This window comes from Caretta caretta, chromosome 8 (assembly GCF_965140235.1).
Source record: "Caretta caretta isolate rCarCar2 chromosome 8, rCarCar1.hap1, whole genome shotgun sequence".
In the NCBI taxonomy this organism is placed as follows: domain Eukaryota; kingdom Metazoa; phylum Chordata; order Testudines; family Cheloniidae; genus Caretta; species Caretta caretta.
In genome coordinates this window covers 71,122,192-71,146,294 of record NC_134213.1, presented here as the reverse complement: position 1 = coordinate 71,146,294, position 24,103 = coordinate 71,122,192, and the positions used below count along the sequence as shown (strand labels likewise).

At 40.6% G+C, this 24,103-nt stretch overlaps 1 protein-coding gene across 2 annotated transcripts; it reads right to left on the bottom strand.

Annotated features, from left to right (window-relative positions):
- Window positions 1-332: 332 nt before the first annotated feature.
- VCAM1 (vascular cell adhesion molecule 1) lies at window positions 333-13,192 on the bottom strand. 2 transcript variants are annotated; one of them, XM_048862418.2, is made up of 9 exons: window positions 13,014-13,192; window positions 12,044-12,319; window positions 10,536-10,856; window positions 9,536-9,808; window positions 7,797-8,063; window positions 6,803-7,069; window positions 5,175-5,441; window positions 4,170-4,433; window positions 333-2,807 (listed from the first exon to the last, which is right to left on the bottom strand). In XM_048862418.2, the coding sequence occupies exons 1-9, from the start codon at window positions 13,063-13,065 to the stop codon at window positions 2,647-2,649; spliced, it is 2,148 nt and encodes a 715-aa protein (XP_048718375.1). In that variant the 5' UTR covers window positions 13,066-13,192; the 3' UTR covers window positions 333-2,646. The 2 variants fall into 2 exon arrangements, with proteins under 2 accessions (XP_048718375.1, XP_048718376.1); XM_048862419.2 differs by lacking the exon at window positions 6,803-7,069 and having other exon boundaries at window positions 13,014-13,189.
- Between the last annotated feature and the right edge of the window lie 10,911 nt (window positions 13,193-24,103).

Genomic DNA, 24,103 nt, shown 5'->3' with positions numbered 1-24,103 from the left:
TTCACTGCTCCAGGCCAATGGGGGCCGCAGGAAGCGGCGCGGGCCAAGAGACACGCTGGCCGCCCTTCCCGCAGCCTCCATTGGCCTGGAACAGCGAACTGTGGCCACTGGGAGCCGCGATTGGCCAAACCTGCGGACACGGCAGATAAACAAACCGGTCCGGCGTGCCAGGGGCTTTTCCTGAACAAGCGGTGGATCGGCTTTGAGAACCACTGCTCTACACCAAAGATCACAAAACATTCAGGTTACTCCCTGTCCCAGGAGACCAATCACTTACCGCAGGTCAATTGGTATCTTAGAACTCAGGCCAAAGACAATAGTGTAGCCAAATCTATAGTAAACTATCTAAGGATTTATTAACTAAGAAAAGAATTACATACGTACAAATGAGTTAGTCTATGGTTTTACAAAGTGATAATGTTGTAGTGATCTGTCAGCTCTAAATGTCTTTTAGGGCTAACCCAGGTTGACCCTGCGGATCTCAGATTCTGTTTCGTAGCTCTGGCCCTGTAAGAGTCAAACAGCAAAAGAGATGGAAAAAATTTCTTGTCAGCTGTTTTTATTTCCTTCTTCCAGAATTCAAGCTTATGGGACAAGCCCTTTTGCACATAGCCTCTTTATGGGTGCAAGGGGATAATTAACACTGTCTTTGTATTGTGATGTTCCACTGTCATGCACTTATTTTTGATAGGCCTTCTTGAGGGGCAGTAGATGATCCCTCCTGCCTGGGTTCACAGTTTGTATAGTTACAAAGCAAAAAAAATGTTATGGTATAACATGATAAAGAAATTATCTGTGATGTTAAGGCATGCAGCAACTTACAAGCATTTCATAAGGAAGGTCTAAACACGTTGTTATAAGTTCAATACCCTCTTAATCATACTAACAGAGAGACAGGTTCCCAGCAATTAATTTTTCAGGGCTTGGCTGAGACCTAAAGCCTTGGCACCTGGCCTGCCAGCATCACAATGATGCCACAGAGACTGTGGTCCCTCTTTCCAAGCAGAAGGGAGAGAACCTGTGTGAAGTTCTAGGGAGCAATTTCAACTCTGAGAGGCCCAGCCAGGCCCAAAGTATTGTTAAGAAGAGATGACCCTGGCAGACTTTTTACTCCTTTGGAGTTGTGCTCCAGGCCCTGAGTCCTGCTTTATCACATGCTTCCTTAACTAGGGAAGATCATTTTCTCTTCAGGATTGGCAGAAGCAGCATGTTAGGTGCCTTTTACATAGATTAACAGACTGGCATCTCTTCTTTTCTTCTCCTGACAGAAATTTCTAGTACCCAGGACTGCTTTGTGACAACTAACCCGTAACACTTACTAAGTCCACAGCAGCTGCTGCTTTTGTGTTGGTGCCATTTGTAGAATGTACACGTTAACTCCCTGAGTTTTCCCTCATACAGGCCAGTCTGTGTCCTGGATCTCATTATTGCCACACACCATACAAGATAGAAAACAAAATGAATAAATACACCACCTAGTTTCAGCATTTTGACCACTTTGCTGTTCAAAGAAATAAGGATTAACAAGTGGGAATATAGCAAACATACATGTTGCATCTCACTATTACCCAGGCATTGGTTGGGAATTTCAACTCAATAAACATTTCTATGAACAAAAATACTGCACTAAGAACAGGAGACAGTGAAATATTTAGAAATTTCATCTAAATATGTTAGGTCAATTTTTTTTTTACGATGCGTCTAATAAATTCTGTGTCTATTCAATAAGAGTTGAATATGTGTATTGGAGCCTTATTACCATTTATGATTAACAGCAATACCCCAAGGTGGATTTACTTTAGTGTGAAAGTTTATAAAGCATGTCTATTTAGAGTTAACTTCTAAATTATGGGCCTGCCCACAGTGAAGTCAATGGAAATCTTGCTATATACTTTAAAGTGACAAGACCCCAAATAAATACCATACCATTGCTACATGTATATCACACATGCTACAGTTGATTGTACCTTAAGCCCAAATAGATACTTGCTGAATTACATTTATAACTGTTACATGCGTATCAAAAGTTTTGGCACATTTATTAAACAAATGTTTAAAAGTTTTTAATTGACTCTAAAGGATTTACATTTGTGACAATTAATTAGAAACAAAAAGCTGAATTCTCTTCTTATTTATACTATGCAGTTTTAGTGGAGCCAATGGAGTTATGTTGGTATAACTAAGAGGAGGACCTGGAACACATTACATGCAGTAGGAAAGTACCACCAACAAACATTTACACAAACTATATTTAAAACACTCACTATTAAATAATGCCAAAATAGTCTAATCAGTTAAAATAGTGTTGATTTATATCTCAGGAAACAACATTTCTATATACAGCTGCAATAGCATATTGAAATTTCCAAACTGGTGTTCACTTGAATATGTTTATAATACATATGTACAGGAAATGGGATACTATCTACAAACTTCGCACTTCAAAGAACTCTTCTTGTTGAGCATGCTTCAATAGGGAAGCGATTCATCTATTTCTAAGGTAGTGTCTTATTTTCCCCTCTAATGTAAAGGGTGTTGTATTTATCACAATACAGACCATTTTTTCATGTTTTTCACATGACAGTGTTACAAAAAGTCACTTGCATGTCATATTATGTCATGGAATGAAGAAGGTTAGTCACTCGCTTAAACATTTGGTTTCGGTGTGTTTACAGGACTGTAGGATCCATTTATCTTTGCTTTCCTTGACATATAAACCAATATTGCAAGTGCAGGGATTGCCATTGTTGATAAACAAGAGAGCACAACAATCACAGGAATCATTAAATCTGTTTCTTTCACTATTTCTGCAAAATGAGAGAGAGAGAGAGAGAGAGAGGAAAAAAAGAGGAGACAGAAGAAGTTGATTAAAAACTGTTACAAGTAGATGTATGCACATCACTGTAAAGGCAATGCTACTGTTATGTCATCTTCCTCTCCTCCAGCTTTGAGCATCTTATCTGACCCCATTGAATTCTTTCACTGGATTCCTATCTCTTACTGCATCAAATTCAAGGTTTTGTCCACATTTACAAGGCTCTCTGTAATCTTGGTACATCTACATCTCTGATCCCATTTCTCCCTCTTTCCCCTTCCTACCCTCTTTCCAATCTGTTCATCTTTCTGTTGCCATCATCTCCTGACTCCTCCCCCAAAAATTGGTTCACACTTTTTATAATGCAGTTCCCTATGCCCAGTGGTGTCTATCGGACAAAGATTTGCACAGGGGAATTCTAGCTTTCCTGAGCTCCACTTACGCTCACTAATTCAGGGTATCTTAGCAAGTGCCCCTTAGTACTGTGCTCCATGATGTTCTCCCCTGGTGCTCCAAAGTGAATGTGAACATGTGCATGATATAGTCTGGGGCACTGGAGCAGCTGTTCCACATGGATCCTGCTCTGAAAGAGCTATCGTCTCATGTTAACAGCTAAGACTGTGTGAATTGACTTTATTATGGTTTCAGTTTCTCATTTTTCTGAGTGGAGCAGTGCCCCAGCTATTGCAACGGGACAGACCCTACTGCCTTCAACTGGAACGCTCCCCTGGTTCTCATCTGCATCGCACTCTCCATCCTCCTTCAAATCCCTTCTTAAAACCCACTTCTTCAAGCAATCTGTCTTACATTCTCGTCTTCAGTAAACACCCTCTCTAATCAACTTAATCATTGCTTAGTGTCTTGGTCTTGGGTTTGTTAGTCTTACGTAAGTTCAGGCCTGTTTGGCATAGTATATAATAAAGGGTGTTGTAAGCTGACTGCTCCAGGGAGGACCAAGAGGCATTCTCCCTCAAGCAGACAGAGTGCCTCCAGCAGCTCCCTAGCACACAACAGGGCACCCTCTACCTCCTTTTGTGGGCTGCAGGCTTCTTCTCCCTATGTGCCAATCTTGCTCTGCAGACTGGTGCATAGAGGAAGTGGGGCTATCCCTGCCTTCTCCCCACCTCCCTTGAGCCACTGTGCCACTTTGGGGTAGCATTGCCAAGAGTATCAGTGCTGTATAGGAGGCTATTACATTACTGATATTCACTAGTGAACTGTTCTGGTATGTTTTTCACCACTAACCAGGGTATATCTATGCGTGGGTGAACAGTACACTAGCTGTGCTAACAGCAACCTTTCAATCGTTGGAAGGTAACAATACAAGTAAGTTCAAAGCAACACATATGCCTACCTACAACAGCTATCTCAATCACATCAGTGTTATTTCCAGTCTCATTGCAAGCAACCAGGTATGTGTCTGTATCAGTTTTGATGACTCTACAGAGCGTAGAGGTTTCATTCTGTGATGAGAGGATGGTTGTGTTGCTTGGATGGATCTTTTGTGGGACAGTCTGTGGAGGTAAATTACTATAGGTTGTACTCATAATAGTGATATTTTCCCCTTCATCAACATTGTCTGATGGAGATATTAACTCTGTAGTATTCTGGGGAGGAACTAAAAAGAAAGAAAATGTAGGGTAAGATTTAAATGCACATGTAGAGACTGACAAACTACAGCGGGTTCTCAGGGCCTTAATTCAGTTGAATGATTCACCAAAATTTTTTCTTAAAATCTACTTGATCACTAGCTAAAGGTACTCTCTAGTCTTCACACAAGGCTGCTGGCAGGAAAGATATTTTATTAATTGATGGACGTAGCACACTTCACTATACCGAACTTTTTTTCTTTCTTTTTTTTTAATTTAAAGTGATTATGTATATTCATGAAAGAAGAAAAATAGACAAGCATGGCTTCTGAAGTCCTCATTCTACAGAATAGGCACAGAAAAGGCAAAGACAAAAGATCAGAGGCTAAAAAAGAGCATGTCTGCCCAGCCTTCAGACATGTGAGAAAGTCATTAGCATTCCACTGTTTCAAACCTTGTTTTGAGGGACCCCAGTGTAAGGGACTGTTAAAAGATTTTGGAGAACAATTGTTTTCTGATGTCTGAATCTTTCTGGAGAACAGCCCTCACTGTTGATGTGTTCCTACTAATTATGTATGACAAGACCCTAGGTAACTCACTACATGACACACACGACATTAAAATCCTAGGGAATGACAAAAAATGACCCCAAAATCTAGAGTCTGAAGAAATTGGCTGATATTTTAGACCATGTTTTATGCCTTTAGCAGAACCCCCCCCCCCACACACACACACACTTCATTAACATAGAGAACATTATGTTAACTGACCTTTGACATCAAGCATTCTGTTTTTAAATTGCTGTCCCAACTTGTTGCTGGATTCACATTCATACATTCCTGCATCCTCTAGCTGAGCCCCATCTATGGTATATCTGCCACTTTCGGACACAAGCACTGTGTCCGCACCTCCTGATTTCTTCCTCAAGATGATCTGAACAGCCGGAATACCTTCAGATGTGCAAGAGAAGGTAACACTGTCTCCTTCTTTTACAGTGTCTGAAGGGAAAACTGAAAGCATTGTGTCTTTTGGTGGAACTGCAAAAAAGTAAAGAATGAGGGGAAGGCAGATTAGTTTACAGAAGTGATCCCTGGGCAATACAGTGTTACTGTACAGTAAACACAAGTAGCAGAGCAGAGGCAGAGAAACCAAAATATTACTGAAAGGCCACTTGTGATTTTTTTTGTAAATTGCTATTAATACAATAATTTATGTTATCAATTAATAATAAGCAACAATACTACGCACTTATATAGCAGCACTGTCAATTTGGCACCTTTCAGGTTTACTAAGTTCATTAAAGTGTGTTTCAGAGTAACAGCCGTGTTAGTCTGTATTCGCAAAAAGAAAAGGAGTACTTGTGGCACCTTAGAGACTAACCCGTTTATTTGAGCATGAGCTTTTGTGAGCTACAGCTCACTTCATTGGAGCTTATGCTCAAATAAATTGGTTAGTCTCTAAGGTGCCACAAGTCCTCCTTTTCTTACTAAAGTGTATGTGTATCTACCTACCTGTCTAGCACCAAGATAAGGTAAGTAGAGTTATATAGTTAAAAATTTTTTTACCCTTAAACAAGTTCAGGTTTAGTTTGCTTTGCATCTCTGATGAAGGTCAAGGTCAGATGTTTTCCTCAAATGGGCTCCCTCATCCCAAGAGACAACCAAAAGAATAATAATCTCTCCCTGCACAAAAGCCCAAGCAGCCAAGTTTTCAGTATGAAATGCAGCAGGGCATGGGAGAATAGGATTCACAACCCCAGTCCACAGGCACTCCCTCCAGACTGGTCATTTAGAACCAGCATCCCCTCGACACCTTTTACATGCGGGCACCTGAAGCCAGGCCAGAACTCTAGCTGCTGTGTGCAGGGAATATAGAAGCTCCCCTGTGTGGCTGCTTAACACAACCACCTCCCGACCCCCGAGGCAGAGGCACTATTGTATGTCTACACAGCCCATGGCAGCCTGGGCTGACAGCCTCAGGCTCGTGGGGGATGTGCTACCTCTTAAAAATCGCTGTGCGGACACTGTGGCTTGGGCTGGAGCTTGGGCTCTGAAGCCCACCTCTCTCCCTAGGGGTCAGAGCTCAAGCTCCAGCCCAAGCCACAGTTTAAACATGCTGCCACCACAGCTATTTTTAGTGCTGTATCTCAAGCCCTCTGAGCCTGAGTCTGTCGCCCCAGCGTGGAGGCTTTCTGCAGGCTGCCAGTGGCTGTGTAGTTGTACCCAGTGGGGCTCTAGTGATTCAAAGAGCTTTGCATGAGGTAAATTTTACCTTGAATGATTAAGGGCCATTCTTGACCTCACAGAAGTGAAAGGCAAAATTCTCACAGATTTCAGTCTGAGCAAGATTAACCCTAACGTTTCGAAGCAAGGCTTACAACGTATCATGTTGTACACACCTTGAACAATTAAGTTCACAGTTTTTTTCTCTCTTCCAAACTGGTTAACTCCTTCACATTCATAAAGCCCCAAGTGTTCAGCCTTTATGTTATTTATAGTCAAAGTTGCATCTTCAGAAAGAAACTGCAACTCTCCACTGATCAAATGCTTTGTCCAGGAGATCTTTGGAGTTGGATTACCGTAGCTAGTACATGTCATTATCACAGCTTCCCCTTCTTTCACTGTGGTGGAGGGGGTGACAGAGATTGTCGTATTTCTTGGTCCATCTAAAATTATTAATAACAGGAGCAATGAGAGGGTTCTTTATTAGGTGCTAGATTGTCAGCCTGGACACTGAAATCCCCTATTTATCCTCAAATCAAATACAGCACAGATAGCTTTGGAGCTTCAATGCAAGCCCTCCTTAGCCAATGTGCCTCAGTCCTGACCAAGAGGGTATGTTTATATGGGTGGGAGGGCAGTACTGTCTCAATCCCCACTCAGTACTTGACCTGAGACTGCCATCACTCTGAGGGCTAAATGGGGACAGGCCTTACACACTGCACATTGGGACGATTCCCCTCTCCTTTTGTACAGCCCCTATATGGGCCACTCATTCACAGCCCCTGTGCTCAGGGGACTGCGGAGGATGTGACTGTGTTACTTCTCCCCAGGGAGCAACGCACCAAAAAGTGCGTGGGGTAGACCAGAGGTAGGCAGAAGCATGGTTCTGTTCTGCTCTTCATTCTGGCCAGCCACACAGGGAGGGAGGAGTACACTGCATCCAAATTATGGTATCCCTCCCAGGGCAACTGTGGAGTTCCAGGGGGCATTCTGTCTTAAAGAGATAATGGCTGCTCCAGGTCTCCCCTTACTAGGGGCTGTTCCTAACAGGCTCAGTTCACTTCTTAGACTTGGTTTTATTTTGAGGATTATATCCAGCAACGAAGTAAATGATGAGCAGTTCACAGAACTATTTTATTGGGTCATAGGAAATGCATAATTTACACTTACATTCGACGCTAAGTTCTGCTGCCATTTTGCTTTCCCCCAGTGCATTCTCTGCTTCACATTCGTAGTTTCCTGCATTTAGGAACGTCACACTTGAGATATGGACAACTCCATCCTCACTATAAAGCACAGTGTCTTCACTGTCTGATTTTCTCCTTAAGACAATCCTGGCAGCAGGGTTGCTTTCAACAGAACACAGGATGGTAACATTATCTCCTTCTTGAACAGTTGTGGAGGGTTGTATGGAGAACTCTGTAATTCTTGGTGCCCCTGCATGAAAAGAGGGAAGGCCTTTCTATTAAAGGAGAAATAGTTACCAAAGTAATGCTGGGTTTTAAGAATGTGGGTGGCAGACCCCCTACATTGTCACATTTCTGCCTGCAGTCAATTGCAAGTACCAAACTGGGCCCTGATCCTGCAATGAGTTCTTTGGGTGTGCAGGGATCTGTCCAAAGGATGCTTATTACAGGATTGGGGCCTTAGAGGCTAGAATGACACCCCTTGGGAATTTTGATCATGAATTCTATTGTATATTTTTTTGTGTGATGTTGCTGTCCAGATGTAGTTAAACTGGATTCATTATAGGGATAACATTATTGTGTACACCTCCAGTCAGACATGTGAATCACATTATGAAATTTCCTAATAGTGCTGTATGGGGTTGAAAAAGAATTAATAAATAATGGTGAAGCAAGGGACTCTGACTTGTCAATGTCTGATTGTTTTGATTGAGGCAATGCACCCAGGTCTCTTGGCAACCATCTTATATTTTAAGTAAACAAATAAATATTATAGGGAATGATCCTGCAGTTCTTTTTCAGGGACTGAATCTGAATTTGAGTTTTGCCAAAGGCAGGACCTACAGGACTGGGCCTGTCATAACAGAATTGTATAATACAATTACAATAAGGAAAAGGAGAATTTAATTAAAAGGCATAGGGATAGGTGAAAAGATTGATTTTCAGGTGAGATTTCAAAGAGGTAGTCAATGAAGCAGATAACAGATGACTCTATAATTCATCATATTTTAAACTTTGCTGGAGGAAATAGTCTCTAAAAGACTATTCTGAGCTCAGAAATTCATAGCTTTCAAAGATAACATTTGACACACAATTTATTTAAATGTCAGATGGCTCAGCAGGTTTCATAGGACAAAGTCACATATGTTTGCAGCCTGGCTGCATACATAAACCACCTGGAAACATAATTAGCCAGAAGATTTTGGGAGCAACACAGGGCTCCTGGGCAATGTGCTGCACACAGCTAGTTGTATAGTGGCATTCCAGTCTTAAAGGAGGTTATTGTCCCTTACACGTTTAGGGTGATTACCATATTCACATGGAGCTAGAGAGGCTGTTAAATGCCTGTTTCGGAGGGGACACTTAAATGTGGGTTGGGTAAGTCACCCAGAGGACCTGGGAGAAATCATACCCACACTGGGCCATTGACTGGGGGAGCTATGTATATGTTTATCTTAGCTTGAGAGTAAAAAGAGAGAAGCAATGAAACATCAGGCATTCTAATGAGAGAAACATCAGACCTTACAATGACAAACATGACTCCTGAATAGCAGTAGCATATCTATAGTTGACTCCTGAATATACAGTAGTGAGGACCCTGAAATTTCCCAGTTCCATTATTTCAGGGTCCCCACTCTTTTGTTCATTCAGGAGTCACCTGTAGATCAGTTGGAATTATATGCTTCATAGAACCAGACAAGTCAAACTCTTGCAGGCTCATACCTTGTACAGAAATGACCACTGTTGCTCTCTCTGTTTTATTCGTTGCGTCATTCATGGCTTCACAGATGAATAGCCCAGAATCACTCATCTGGGCATGTGGAATGATTAGGGTGTCATTGTCTATAATGTGCTGCACACTTGAATCCTCTAGCTCTTTTCCCCAAACAATCCTTGCTGGTGGATTACTTGTAGTCCTGCAAGTGAGCATTAGCGTTTCCCCCTGCGTGGTTATGTTGCTTGGAGACACAGTGATGTTAGCATTTTGTGGACCAACTAGAAGAAAACAGAAGAGAAAAGCTCAATGAGCTAAGTTAATGACACATGCGATCCTTGTCTGAGGCTAAATGATCTCAGGGAAACACTTCAGATATTGGGAAACATTTCAAAAGCTGTGATGTCAATAGGACAATAGAACAATTTTCCCAGAGAGCTCAGTGAGGAATCAACACTAGAGGTTTTCCAAGAGGAACTGCTTAGAGCAAAATTCTGCTCCCTGATATATGCATGTGGATCCCATTGACTAAAATGGGAATTACATGGGCATTCAAGGGAAATTTTTCAAAAAAGCACCTCTGCTTAGGCAGTTATTGCTCTCTCTGATTCAGACTGTGTGTGTTTGCCCTCTGACTGAATTCTGCACCAGCTACCAAAGAAAAGGAGAGAGGAATGAGCCACAATGGTGGTGCTGAAGGTTGACATGCATAGCTATTTTTCATTGTTACTGAATGCAACAGTTAACTTTAACAACCCCGGGTGCTCCATGTGGAGAACGCTCATTGAAGTCAATGGTTATTCTTCACATGAAGGGATTACAAGACTGTGCCCAGAGATGATATGACCTAAGGGCCATGTCCTATCCTTGATCTTTGTACAGTACAGTCACTGACATCAGTGTGAGACCCAGTGTGGATCAGGAGTACTTTTGTTTATATCCCTAACTTTGTAGCCCTGGCCCATGAATCCTAATTTGGTTTGAAACCCCTAATATAAATATACTTACAGTTTACACTCAATCTCTGTGAAGTCTGTCTTTTCTTGGGTTCAAATTCCATTTCATCAATCTCTAATTCAGCCACACAAGTAATCTCTTTCCCAATGTCTTCAAAGGTGGGGATAAAAGTCAATGTCAGACTTTTTGTCTCTGTGGTTTTGGTGCTTACTTCCTCATAAAACTCTTTCATGTCAAGAACAGATCCATCTTTCTCTAGCTGCAACTTCAAACGCTCAGAAGGATACACTTTGGGAACCATACAGGTGGCACTGGCTTTTTCCCCAACATTCAGGGGTGTGCTGATCTCAATGACTGGTGCACTGGGAAAAGCTAAAAGAACAATACTAGTTACTTTTTACTAGAGACAGGCCAAAGAGACAACCACTGAAACTAGAGCCAGAATTCAAACACCCTCAAGTTCACGTGTTCACAACCTGGATTTTGATTTAGTCCAGTACAGTCATGAAATATGGGTCCATATTTTGGGGTTTTGACCCTCCAGACTCTTTCCCCACACACACTCAGAGTTGGAGGTCTTAGTATCTGGGGTATAGATTGGATTCATCTTTCCTTTTAATACATGTCCATGTTAAAAACATCATGGCATTTTATGAAAAGATAGAAAAATACTGATCTTTTTTAACTGATAGAATTAGAAAATAACAGCTAACATATATTCTAAATTAGTGACAGACAGCAATAATACTGTTCTTGGAAATAATTGGAATAAAAAGGCATAGCGTGTGCTGTATCTTCATTTAGAAGGCCCAGCTTCTATTAATTTTAATTATTATCCCCAATAGCTATTGAATGTGGCTCCCAAATAACAGCAGCTACCATTAAATGTAAAGACCTTCCCATACCAAGCCAAAATATTAAGGTGTATGGGACTGATTTGTTCCCAACAAACTCAATGGCAAAACTGCTATTGGTTTTAGTGGTGTAGAAGCATGCCTTGTATCTGCAGCTAATATAGTGGCAGGCAGAGTGAGTTTACAAAATCCCTCTAATACGAGTCAACTCCTGCTCACTTCACAAGAGAAGGCCTGTTGGAGTCAATGGAGAAATTTGCATCAGTAGGGCGGGCAGGATTTGGTCCTAAGGGCCAGATCCAATACCCACTGATATCAACAGAAAGACTTCCTTTGACTTCAGTGGGCTTTGGATCAGGCCCTTTATACTCAAATTTTCCCCAAACATTTCCACCCAGAGGATATTTTTTTCAGCTTTTTGAACACTTCAAGTGGATTATCTTCTGGCTTTCATATGCTTTGAGGAAAACACCAAGAGCACATAAAACCAGGAAGATTAAATTCACTCTAGGGAGCCTAGTTCAAGATGCCTAATAAGAAATCCCTGCACCAATCTATGACCCCTACCAGAAAATATATGTTTAAACCATACCAGAACTGTTGTGCAAGGGATATAATTGACCCTCCACTGTAGGAATGATTAGTCACATTTATTATGAATGAGCATTGCACCAATGTCACATGTAAAGGGAACAAATCACTTACAGTAAACGTCAACCTTGATGCTTTTTTCTTTTTTCACATTGTCACAAAATGCACTGCAGAGATACTCATGGTCATTCCCAAAGCCAACAGGATCCATAGTCAAGGTGGAGCTGCTCCCGTTATTGTACACTGACCCACCGAGGGGATTGTCCATCTGGGTTCTCCAAGAGAAACTTGGGGATTCACAGCCAATTGTACTACAGGTCAGCTCAAGTTTATCTCCAATCTGAGCAGCAACGTTGTATTCAGGTGTAACCTCAATTTCAAAAGCTTTAGCTGAAAAGGGAGAAAAATGCAAACTCAGCAGCATTCATTGCTCATGTTCTCCTTTGCACTAGCAATCTAGTATGGTATATGAGATTATTAAAGCCTGCCTGATGTTTTACTATTTTTAAATTAATAGTTGCATAGGGAAAGTTAAACTAATAATACTTAGTACTTAAATAGTGCTTTCCATCTCCAAAATACTCTATACACATTAACTAATCAACTGATGAACAATGTAAATCCATTGAAGTCAATGGAGCTACACGACTTTACACCAGCTGGGATCTGTCTCTAAAACTTTGCAGTAGACTAATAGGTAAATAAGTTACCAAGGGAGGTTATAGAATCACCTTCACTGCAGATATACTGGACTGATACTATACTTGACTGATATCTATCAAGGATGCTTCAGGGATAATAAAATCAAACCTACAGTGATGTGCTAGAGAACTCTGATTCTGTGATTCTATTGTGCAATAAATTTTGTAGCAAACTAAATTATAAAATGATTGCATTACTACAGAATAGTCAGTGCTGAATACAATTTTCTTGCTATTTAAACAAAACATCTTAATTGAGATTAACAAATTTTTATTTACTGAAATATAAAATAATTTTCCGTAAAGAGAAATGATTCTAAAATAAAGGAAAATTCAAATTAATTACAACAATTAATTAATGAAGTAACCAAACAAAAACTCACAAGTCACAAACACCAGTAAAAGCACTGTCACTGATGGAATTATTCTTCCCATTTGTCTAACTTTTTGCAATTGCTATCTAAAGAAAAGAAAGCAAGCTCCAAATCCTGGATCTCTGTTCTCTCTGAAGAAACACGGCGTGAGTCTGCAGCTCTGAAAATGACAGTTGTGACAGTTACTCAGCTCTTTATAACAATTCTGGTTCAAGCAAAGTGTAGGAAATCCCTAGATGGGGAAACCCACAGCGCAGTTAGGAAAAATCCCCCTGCAGGCTATGTAGCTGGTTTCAGCGCCCTCTGCTGCTGTCAGATACAGGATTACAATGAGTCTTTTTCAAACGAATTCTAAAACTGAACTGGCAAAATAAATGGTTTCAGAGTAACATCAGAGATGGAGAATATCAAGAACAATTCAGATGAGAAAAATCTTTTTAAGCCCAGGATAAAATTAATTATTTTAGCATTTTTATTGCATATCACAGGTATAAGGAGCAAAATAAGGACCTGATCGTGCAAATGGTTAGTCATGTGAAAGAAGCTATTCATGTGAGAAGTTCCACTGAAGTCAATGGGACTATTCACCTAGTTAAAGTTACTCACATGCATATTTTTTGCATGATTGGGTTTTATGGGGACAATCCTGCAAACGCTTGAGTAATTTTACTCAAGTGAGTTGTCCCTTTGAAATCAGTGGGACAACTTGCATGAATAAAGCTACCCAAATGCCTGTGGGTTTGGGGATTAAGCAATAAAAATAAGGAAACATGGCTCTAAGTCAGGTAATGAAGGACTAGAGATGAGCTCAAACCAAAATCTTGGATCCTAACACCCCAACTCCAGCTCCAGTCTTTGAGGCTCAGATCAATCACATACAGCTGAATAGAATGAGTGTTGGACTGAGTCTGCTGGTTCCAGTAGGGCAACCGAACAGATACATTATTTTTAATGGCAGCTAAAGGGCAATTGCCCCTAAAATGGTTCTTTTTTCTGGGACTCCACTGATTGCAGAAATAGATCGACAATCTAGGGGAAAATCAATCATATGTTGTCCTATTTCAATAATGGACTCAAAACAGCTGAAAATTTTCAGGTTGTTAAACTGTAGGCAGATTAAAAAAAAGTTGTCTTTTTTTCTTTTAAAAGAAACAATTTAAACTGACATCTTCTAGCTTTCACGCCCTTACTCAGTAATAGGGAAAGAGTAAACATGTTATGTGAAGGAATGAACACAATGTTCCTATTTTCAGTGTTTTTGTTCCAGCGGTGATATGAAGCTAGTCTTGTGCAAAGGATATTTTTGGGGACAAGTGCTGGCTGGTAGGAAGATGTCATTAAAAACAAAGTAAAAGAAGATTTTCTGTGTCCAGTTTAAACTGGGAAAATGCCACTAATGCAAAAAATTGAGAAGCAGAATTTGCAGAATATAAAGCAGATGTTGCTTACTAATTTTTGTAGAGTTCAGTTTTTTATTTAGAGGGCATGTCCTTAATTGCCAAGTACAAGTGGCAAGAAATCCAGGACAAAAACATAAAACATCCGTTAAAAATGTCTATGATTAATTAATTAAATTTGATATGTGATCATTTAACTGATAAGCTAATTGTTGTAAAATGTGGCTATGTATTGCTTATTTCATCTCTGGTCCTGATCCAGGTAGCAAGTAATAATCTGCATAAAATAAATGAGAAAATATAGAAAAAATAAACACAAAGTCATAAGCCCCAAATATAAATAACAGTGAGCAAAGAAAGGTCCCACACTGAAGTCCTAGTTTTTGAGTTATGTAGGTCATGAGGTTAACACATTATTCATTGGTTTCAGAGTAGCAGCCGTGTTAGTCTGCATTCGCAAAAAGAAAAGGAGTACTTGTGGCACCTTAGAGACTAACCAATTTATTTGAGCATAAGCTTTCGTGAGCTACAGCTCACTTCATCGGATGCATAAAGTGGAAAGTACAGTGATGAGATTTTATATATACACACAGACCATGAAAAAATATACATTGTAAGGAGAGGTTTCAGAGGAACAGCCGTGTTAGTCTGTATTCGCAAAAAGAAAAGGAGTACTTGTGGCACCTTAGAGACTAACCAATTTATTTGAGCATGAGCTTTCGTGAGCTACAGCTCACTTCATCAGATGCATACCGTGGAAACTGCAGCAGACTTTATATATACACAATGTATTGTGTATATATAAAGTCTGCTGCAGTTTCCACGGTATGCATCTGATGAAGTGAGCTGTAGCTCACGAAAGCTCATGCTCAAATAAATTGGTTAGTCTCTAAGGTGCCACAAGTACTCCTTTTTTTTTTTATTTTTTTTTATTTTAAGGAGAGTGATCACTTAAGATGAGCTGTTACCAGCAGGAGAGTGGGGTGGGGGGAGAGAAAACCTTTTGAAGTGATAATCAAGGTGGGCCATTTCCCGCACATTTCCAGCAGTTAACAAGAACATCTGAGGAACAGTGGGGGGGGGGGGAGGGAATAAACAAGGGGAAATAGTTTCACTTAGTATAATGACTCAACCACTCCCAGTTTCTATTCATGCCTAAGTTAACTGTATCCAATTTGCAAATTAATTCCAATTCAGCAGTCTCTCGTTGGAGTCTGTTTTCGAAGTTTTTTTGTTGAAGGATACTCACTTTGAGATCAGAAATCAAGTGACCAGAGAGACTGAAGTGTTCTCTGACTGGTTTATGAATGTTATAATTCTTGACATCTGATTTGTGTCCATTTATTCTTTTAAATAGAGACTGTCCAGTTTGACCAATGTACATGGCAGAGGGGCATTGCTGGCACATGATGGCATATATCACATTGGTAGATGTGCAGGTGAACGAGCCTCTGATAGTGTGGCTAATGTGATTAGGCCCTATGATGGTGTCCCCTGAATAGATATGTGGGCACAGTTGGCAACAGGCTTTGTTGCAAGGATAGGTTCCTGGGTTAGTGGTTCTGTTGTGTGGTGTGTGGTTGCTGGTGAGTATTTCCTTCAGGTTGGGGGGCTGTCTGTAGGCAAGGACTGGTCTTGTGAGAGTGATGGGTCATCCTTCAGGATAGGTTGTAGATCCTTGATAATGCGTTGGAGAGGTTTTAGTTGGGGGCTGAAGGTGACGGCTAGTGGCATTCTGTTATTATCTTTGTTGGGCCTGTCCTGTAGAAGGTGACTTCTGGGTACTCTTCTGGCTCTGTCAATCTGTTTCTTCACTTCAGCAGGTGGGTATTGTAGTTGTAAGAATGCTTGATTGAGATCTTGTAGGTGTTTGTCTCTGTCTGAGGGGTTGGAGCAAATGCAGTTGTATCGTAGAGCTTGGCTGTAGACAATGGATCGTGTGGTGTGGTCTGGGTGAAAGCTGGAGGCATGTAGGTAGGAATAGCGGTCAGTAGGTTTGCGGTATAGGGTGGTGTTTATGTGACCATCGCTTATTAGCACTGTAGTGTCCAGGAAATGGACACTCCATTATTCATTGCAGTTAATAATGGTTTCATTTTACACCATTCAGGTGAGAGCAGTAGCGCAGATACAAGGAATACTTTTCATGTAATGTGCTCCTGCTGGTCCCTAGAGACCATGGCTTTAGCAGGAGCCATTTTTCCAGGTTCTCTCCTGACTGCAGCTGTCCCTGGAATCCCCCTAAAGGGAGATTTTACAGCACAAGTTAATACACTCCCTGGAATGCCAAAATGACTGTACATTGTAATAAATGCATAAATCCCAGTAAGAATCTTAATATTATGTCCAAAAGAGGCAACAGAGACTATGTATATAAACATCACAGATAATAAACACACCAACACGAAAGGAGTGTAATAACTGGTAGGAAGCAAAAATTAGCTCCAAAGAGAACATGGACATCTAGGTCAGAAAGGTGAAGGAAACCAGAAATATAGCAGAGTTAAAAGAGACAACCCACTAATTACCAAGAGAACCCTGGAAGAAGGAGACACCTGAGCTCAGAATCCCTAACCTGAAGTGAAGACCATGGAGTTTGTCATTGTCATGGTAGACAAAAAAGAAAAATCCTCTCAGGAAATGGGAAGAGAAAAGGTTATGGAGTAGAGTCCTTACATGCTTGAAAACCCACAAATCACAGAGCACAGAATGTGTGCAGTGTACAGACTGAGTAACGGTGCTTCGACTCAACCAAAAAAAAAATTTTTTTGAAGGGGAAGTAAAATTCCCCTTCTTCGTAAAATTGCTGATACATGCTTTGTCATCACTACAGAGGAGAGAGGTCATACATATGGTGATTCCAAAATCTGGACTGTTCAGATACTTCTAATGTAGATTTCCATGAAGGGCATGTCCTCAGTCCCCAGGAATGAAATAGCATAAAAGTGGTAGGGCATGTCAGCACGCTGAAGGCATTGCAAAGGAGACCTATAAATGCTGTGAGATCTTTTATCAAATAACATGGAATGGGCAGTGTCAGCCTGATCGAACTGCCTTTAAACTCAGTGGGACACTTTTGATTGACTTTGAAGGGAGCTGGATCAGGCCCTGAGCTGGTATGCCAGGCCCTGAGCCAACTAGACATCAGCAATATATTTAGCAGAGAGAGCAAAGGTAACTGTACTGATATCTGGACAAATATGTCTCTGGTATCAGAGCAGTATCCATTTTACATATTGTTAGAGGAAGTGCAAGACTCACCAAAGGCAGTGGTTCCTCAATACAGTAAGATCCTGACACTCAGCTGGCTTCCATATGAGCCTTTCTGGTTCCTCTTTTAAAAAGAAAATGTACTTTATTGCTGCGACTGTCACCCTCAGCACTGTGCCTGCCACAAGCACACCAAGTCAAGGGAGCACCACTTTTGCTTGGTGCAGGACTGGATCTCTATGGAAGCTGATAGAGAACAGCTGACAGGTTTTAGGCGTTAACCTCAAAGGTTTGGATCCCACATGTCATTTGAATTAAAATCTGGGGTAAACTAAAAGAGAGAAGGGGCATCACAATGAGGATGAACACCACAGAAAACACGGGCAGGAATTCTGACATGGCCGGCAGAGTGTAATTAGACCATATGTGCTAAGTGTTACAGGAGTGCAGTATAAAAAAGATATCTGCGTATATGTGATTAATTAAGAGATAAAAGGGCCAGTAGATACTGCTCAAGTATATGCAGCATTGTTCCTGGGTAGGACCAATACAACTTGTTGTGCATTGCAGATGGCTTCTTTGTGTGCAACTCTTTACATCTTTTTGTGCAGCTCTGAACACTGTGTGAAAAAGCAGCGTTCTCCTTGCCTCTAGGCCCATAACTAGAGCTATCATGCAGGAGGGCCAGTTGAGAAATATGATAAATCTAAAAGGTCCAAGCTCTTTTGGAATTAAAGCTATGGCAGTAGCAGAAGGCCAGGAAAATGCAGGAAGGTTTGTGGCACCAAAGAGAGCTGGAGAATCAACTTCATCTGAAAACATTTTCAACAGCCTGTTGCAAATCTGAGGAGTGTCAACGTGGCACATGATTTCAGTTCTTCACATCAATTTGCTGGATGTTTCCCCCCCAATTCTCTTGCTAGCAAGCTGCATGGGCAAAAGACTGAAAGAGTTAAAAGAGTTAAAATCCAGGATTGATGTGTCTTTCCACTATTTCCAATAAATGAAATTCGCTTTATTCGAGGTTTGGAGGGGAATCCCAGATGGTTGGTGTTACTGGGAAAGGGGTTCACTTACAAAGTACATAGTATGAGTGCCTAGGCATTTTATCTCTGATCTGAAAACAGGACATAAAGCTGCTTTTCAGGAAACTGACATGAAATTTTTTGGCATGTAAAGAGAAGGAAAGGGAAGCTAAGCCTGAAGTAAAGATTCAGCATTAGCTTTAGTTCATGCTTCTATAACTTTTCTGAACAGCTACCTGATGGAGTTCAAGAGGTCAATTTGCTCAAGACATAAAAAAATAATAATCACAGGATACAGATTTACTTGATCAAATATTCTTGTAATCTGCATGTAAGGGGGGTAGTCTATTAATTGGCTATCATAACTAAAGGAAAAAATCCTATTGGACAGGGACCATGGAATTATACGGCACTCCCCATGTTAACAACTCTCACAGTTTTGTCACAACTCTCATGACATTTCATGTTTTATTTAAGTCCCAGCATCTGGAGTCAAGTGATTAGGTGAGAATCTCAGATTTTTTAAAAATAGGTTTCTATTTTTCTACTTGTTCATCCCTCGTAGCTGTGGAGAAATGCTTGAAAATGTGACCCAAATGCACCTTGACAGCTCACAAGCCAGAAGGCAAAGAAAACCCAACGTTCGTTTTTATTTTTGTGAGGCTGACTCATGATTCTTGAAAGTTTGGGGTTGGCAATACTGCCTTCCCCATGCTCTTGCAGGTCCTCTCTCTGTCCCTCCCCTCCCCACTCCAATTCAATCAATTCAGTACTGATGGCTTACTGGCTTAATGGAACATTAACTCTAAGGTATTTTATTTAGTCCCCACATTTTCAGTGCGGTGCAGAGCTTTGTATTATAAGCCCTTGTTGCCTGTGGAAGGTTTCAGGGGAAACCCGGCGGGTTTGATTAGGGGATAGGTGAAAGTTGAGACTGCAGCACCTAAAAAAGCGTGGGAGGTGGTTTTGTGTTTCAGTGTCCAAGGGACAGCTGAGATTTTTAGTACCTGAAAAGGGATTAATCTCTCGCTCTCTTTCTCTCTCTCCCACCCCCCACCTTTTTCCAGGGATAGAAGTGACTTCAAATATGAGAGATGTGGGTTGAGTTTTAATTTCTTATTTTCCCTCCAGCAGCCCGCGACAACAACTAACTGCTCCTGCTGCACTCCACCCCAGCCTTTGTTCCTATATCCACCAACATGGAGTATAGGATATTTCTGCTTGATATTTCTGCTAAAAATGCCCAGCACTGAAATAGTTAACTGTATTAACACATACAGCTCCATTCCAGCAAAGCACTTAAGCATATGCATAACTTTAAGTACCTGTGCTGTCTCATTGACTTAATTCATTGGTTCATCTACCCCACCAACTGCTAGCCTCCACTGTAGCTGTGCTATTTTCTCTGACTCATTGCCATGGGCCGGTGTATGGATAATGTGCCATCCTTCCCAGTCCTGATGCCTCCCAATGCAGGGCTGTCTCCTGGCTCCACTCCCAGATCCTGATACTGCCCTCTGTATGGTTCCAGGAAGGGGAAATGTGATATACTGCTGCTGAGTCAAATAGTCCCCTTTCAATTCCATTTTTGCTGAGATCCACACATAGATCTAATTAAGGATAATTAGGTGGCATGGGCAACCTTAACTCTGTTCCTATGTACATGGGCAGGGCCCATGTATTGATATGGAATCCACCCCTTATTGCAGAACTGTATTCCAGGTTGTAAGCTATCATCTATTTAAAAAATTCTGAGACTGTTTTTCATTCCCTTTGCTCCCCATGGAAATGCTGAGATGTGAAGAAGTGACATAGCTGGCTCATACATCATCCTCACCACACAACATAGTTGCTTCACTTTCCATTCCTATGAGTTTAACAGAAAAATCTCTGACAACAACCAGACTCAGGAAAAGGGATGATCAAAATGAAAATAAATGTTAGGAATTTACACAGATGACAAAATAGATAATTTCTAATTAGGTTTTCTTCAGAGACCCTGTTTATTTGGTTAAAAAAATCCTGATGTTTATATACAAAATAAATAAGCCCTCCTGTCTCCCGAAAAAAATTCCCTGATCTCCATCCTAACATATTGTTGTTCGCAGAGAGTGCAGGCCGTGGAAATTCCAAGTTTTAAGTTTCAAAGCGAGAAAGCAATGACTTTCATGAACAGAGCCCTGTCTAAAATTGGACTTCTGGTGCATATCCTGTTTTCAAACCCACATTGCCTGGAAAAATACAATTGAAATTAAAAGACAATTTAAAAGGGAAATTTTATCAATTTGGACAGCTTAAATTCCACTTTCTTTAATGGTGGAATACAAAGGGTTTGTTTTGTTTTTTTAAATCACAAATGTTTCAAGGATTCAAAAAATGAGGGTAACTGGGGGCAAATGTACTTAGCAAGCATGTGTGTGTAAGTTCCCAGTGCACATACAGTTCTGTCTTGATTTCTGTACCAAGGGCATGTTAAAAAACAGTAGTGGTATTGTACATGCTACTATATCATTTCCAATGGCTTATCATTAAAACTGGTTTCATAGTAGACAAAAATTTGTATGAAGAAATTGATACGGAAAATATTGCAAAATTTGCCAGATAAATTCTTAGAAAAACTAGATCTGTTAAGGCTGGGCTAGAAGCAAAGCCTTGGATCGAAACACTCCCTAAATTCTGTAAAATCTGACACCCCCGATTCAGACCTGAATTTTGCAAGTGGTCCCTGTCTTTATAAAGGTCCAAATCCAAACACTGCTAAACTTTCAAATTTTGCAGCTTGAGCCTAGCTCTACATCTACATTTTTGTTTGTGAGCCAAATGTATTCAGACATGTCAAAGGCACTTGTCCTCATTGAAGACAACCCTAATTGAACCCCCCAGAATTATAGACTAAGAGACAACACTTATTTTGAATTGCATTTTTTGTTTTCATTCATATATCTGTTGGATTTTAGTCTGGGTTCATTGGACTTCGGCCTGGGGCGGACTGCAGGCTCAGAACATATGCAAGAACAAAAATAATACAAACTGAAAACATTTAACAATGAATTATGAACAAGCTGCTTACCTTCTAGAGCACCAGCACTCACACGTGGCAGTTCTCACTGAAGTAGATCCCTGGAGTACAATGCTGGCTCAATGGATGTCAATGGGACTTTTGCCATTGATTTCAGTATAGCCAGGATTTCACCCTGGTCTTCAGAACGAGAGTCAATCAAGGAGAAGGTGCAGGGGAGCTTTGTGACCAACTTCTGCTATCGCTCACCTGCGGCTGTGCAAGGGCACTGCTCTCCAAGAAACGTGGCTCTACAAACATGACAAAGGCAATTGTTGAGATCAGCCATTGTGACAAAACATTGGTGTTATACTACAAGTAAAACATCATATAATAGAAATAGGTGCAAAAAATTCCTGTGTTGGCCCTCCCAGCTACACTGTAGTTTACTACCTGAATATCATTTGGATTTATGAAAATCAAACAACATACAAAATACCGGACTATGCAAGTGTCCTACCAACTATATACCAGACACTATGTTCTTCATTCTCTTATAATGCCCCTGCAGAGGAGTCACATATATATGCCAATAAGCATAGGGAGATGGAATGGTTAGCCCTGTGTAAGTTCAGAAACTTTAAAATGGTTTAGCCCTACGTAACTTCAGGAACTCCTAAGTGATGAAAGCGGAGGGGTGGCTCACACTCCTGGTTTTTCTTCCCCCACCAGCCCAATGAACTGAACAAGACTATTCTTTGACCCGATGAGCACTTACTTTTTTCTCTCAAGGGAATGAGCTGGAAACCCTGTTCCAGTAAAAACCCACTCCAACTAAAAACAGATTTGTTTTTGTCTCTGCCAAGCCACTGCAAAGGACCAAACACGAAAGAGATATCGCCATTACAACTGGTAGGGCATTGTGTTACTATCTGCATCAGAAAAATATAGCAATTTTAAAAGCCAGATGCTAGTCTGTGACCATTGTGGCACTTTTTCTGCATGATCATCATGGTATTACAGTAGATTTAAAATCAACAAAATACCATATTTTAATCTAGTCTAAATGTCTGTGCATTTTTCAGCAAGAAGCATCATCCCAGCACCTTGTTCTGTTAGCACTTGAGTAGCAAGAACATGCGAAAGTATGAGTAGCTAATAGCCTGATAAGAATTGTAGGCAATGAGTCTTACAGACAAGCCAAGTTAATGGAGACATGAATTCTTGGGATTTATTCTCCCTTTCAAGAGAATTATTTGGCCAGGCTTCAAAGCCAAGAGTCCTTGTTGCTAGAGATAGACAGCCAAGCAAGAATGACTTTCATGGCTGTGTCACCCTCTATCAGAGGCCATGGTACTTTTTAAGCGATAAGAAAGGTAACTTGAGAAATGTGATGTATGTATGAAATTGCTGGCAGGCACTATGAGGCTTTGTACTGAATTAACTCAAAAAGAGTGTCTGACTTTTAAAATCATCACATTTCTCAGCAAAGGAAGTTTCTCAAAATGCTTTTGTAACATTAATTCTTAAAGAACAGATTGGTCTGAAGATCCAAGTAGTGGGACAAATTCTGCTTCCACTGGCACCCTGGTAAAGCCCAAGTAGTTCTACTGACATCGGCAGGATTACTCTGGATGTGTACCAGTTTAAATGATGACAGGATTTGTTCAGTTCCTTAGGGGGGACATACTAAATGGCAACACCTAAGACTTAGCCTCCAAATACAGTTAAGCTTTGATGCAACACTTATTAACCTGATCTTGCGACCACACTTCTCTAAATGTTCTTTGTGCATTTAACATCTCATATGGTATGATGACTCAATATCCCTAAGAGCAGGTGGCCATTTCAAGTTCCAGTTGGCAGCCTGTTTTAATATTCATGGGAGAATTCATCTAGTTCACTGCTTAGATTTCACCCAAATTATCCTGGCTCCTCAGATGTCTATTGTACTTCAATGATTACAACATAGATATATCAGATTGAAGATGAATTCTTTTCACTTATTTGTAATTACATTTATAGCTAACATTTGATTTTGTGATCCTATAGAAACCCTTAACAGAGTTAGATTTTTGGTAGGTCTTAGCATTACCTGATCTGCTGTTCCCTCTATTATTACTGGGAATCTCAATTCCTGTTCTACATTTCCAGGTTGCAGCTGATTGCTTGGATTTCCTTTAGCACTCCAGGAGTGGCTTGTTCCATGAATGTGCGAAATTCAGAGAAGTGAAGAGGTGAGTAGTTCAGCTTGGTTTCTGGTCGCTTTTGCTTGTCATCTTGGTTGCTGGTCAGTATAGTTGCTGGTTACTTTTGAAAGAGAAAGTGTATTTGTTTGTAATTTTTTAATTTGCAAATACAGCCTATTAATTATATAGCATCTCGTATGGTATGATGACTTGATATCCCTAAGACCACCAAACCAGGTGGCCATTTCAGGTTTCATTTGTCAGTCTTCAGTTATTTTTA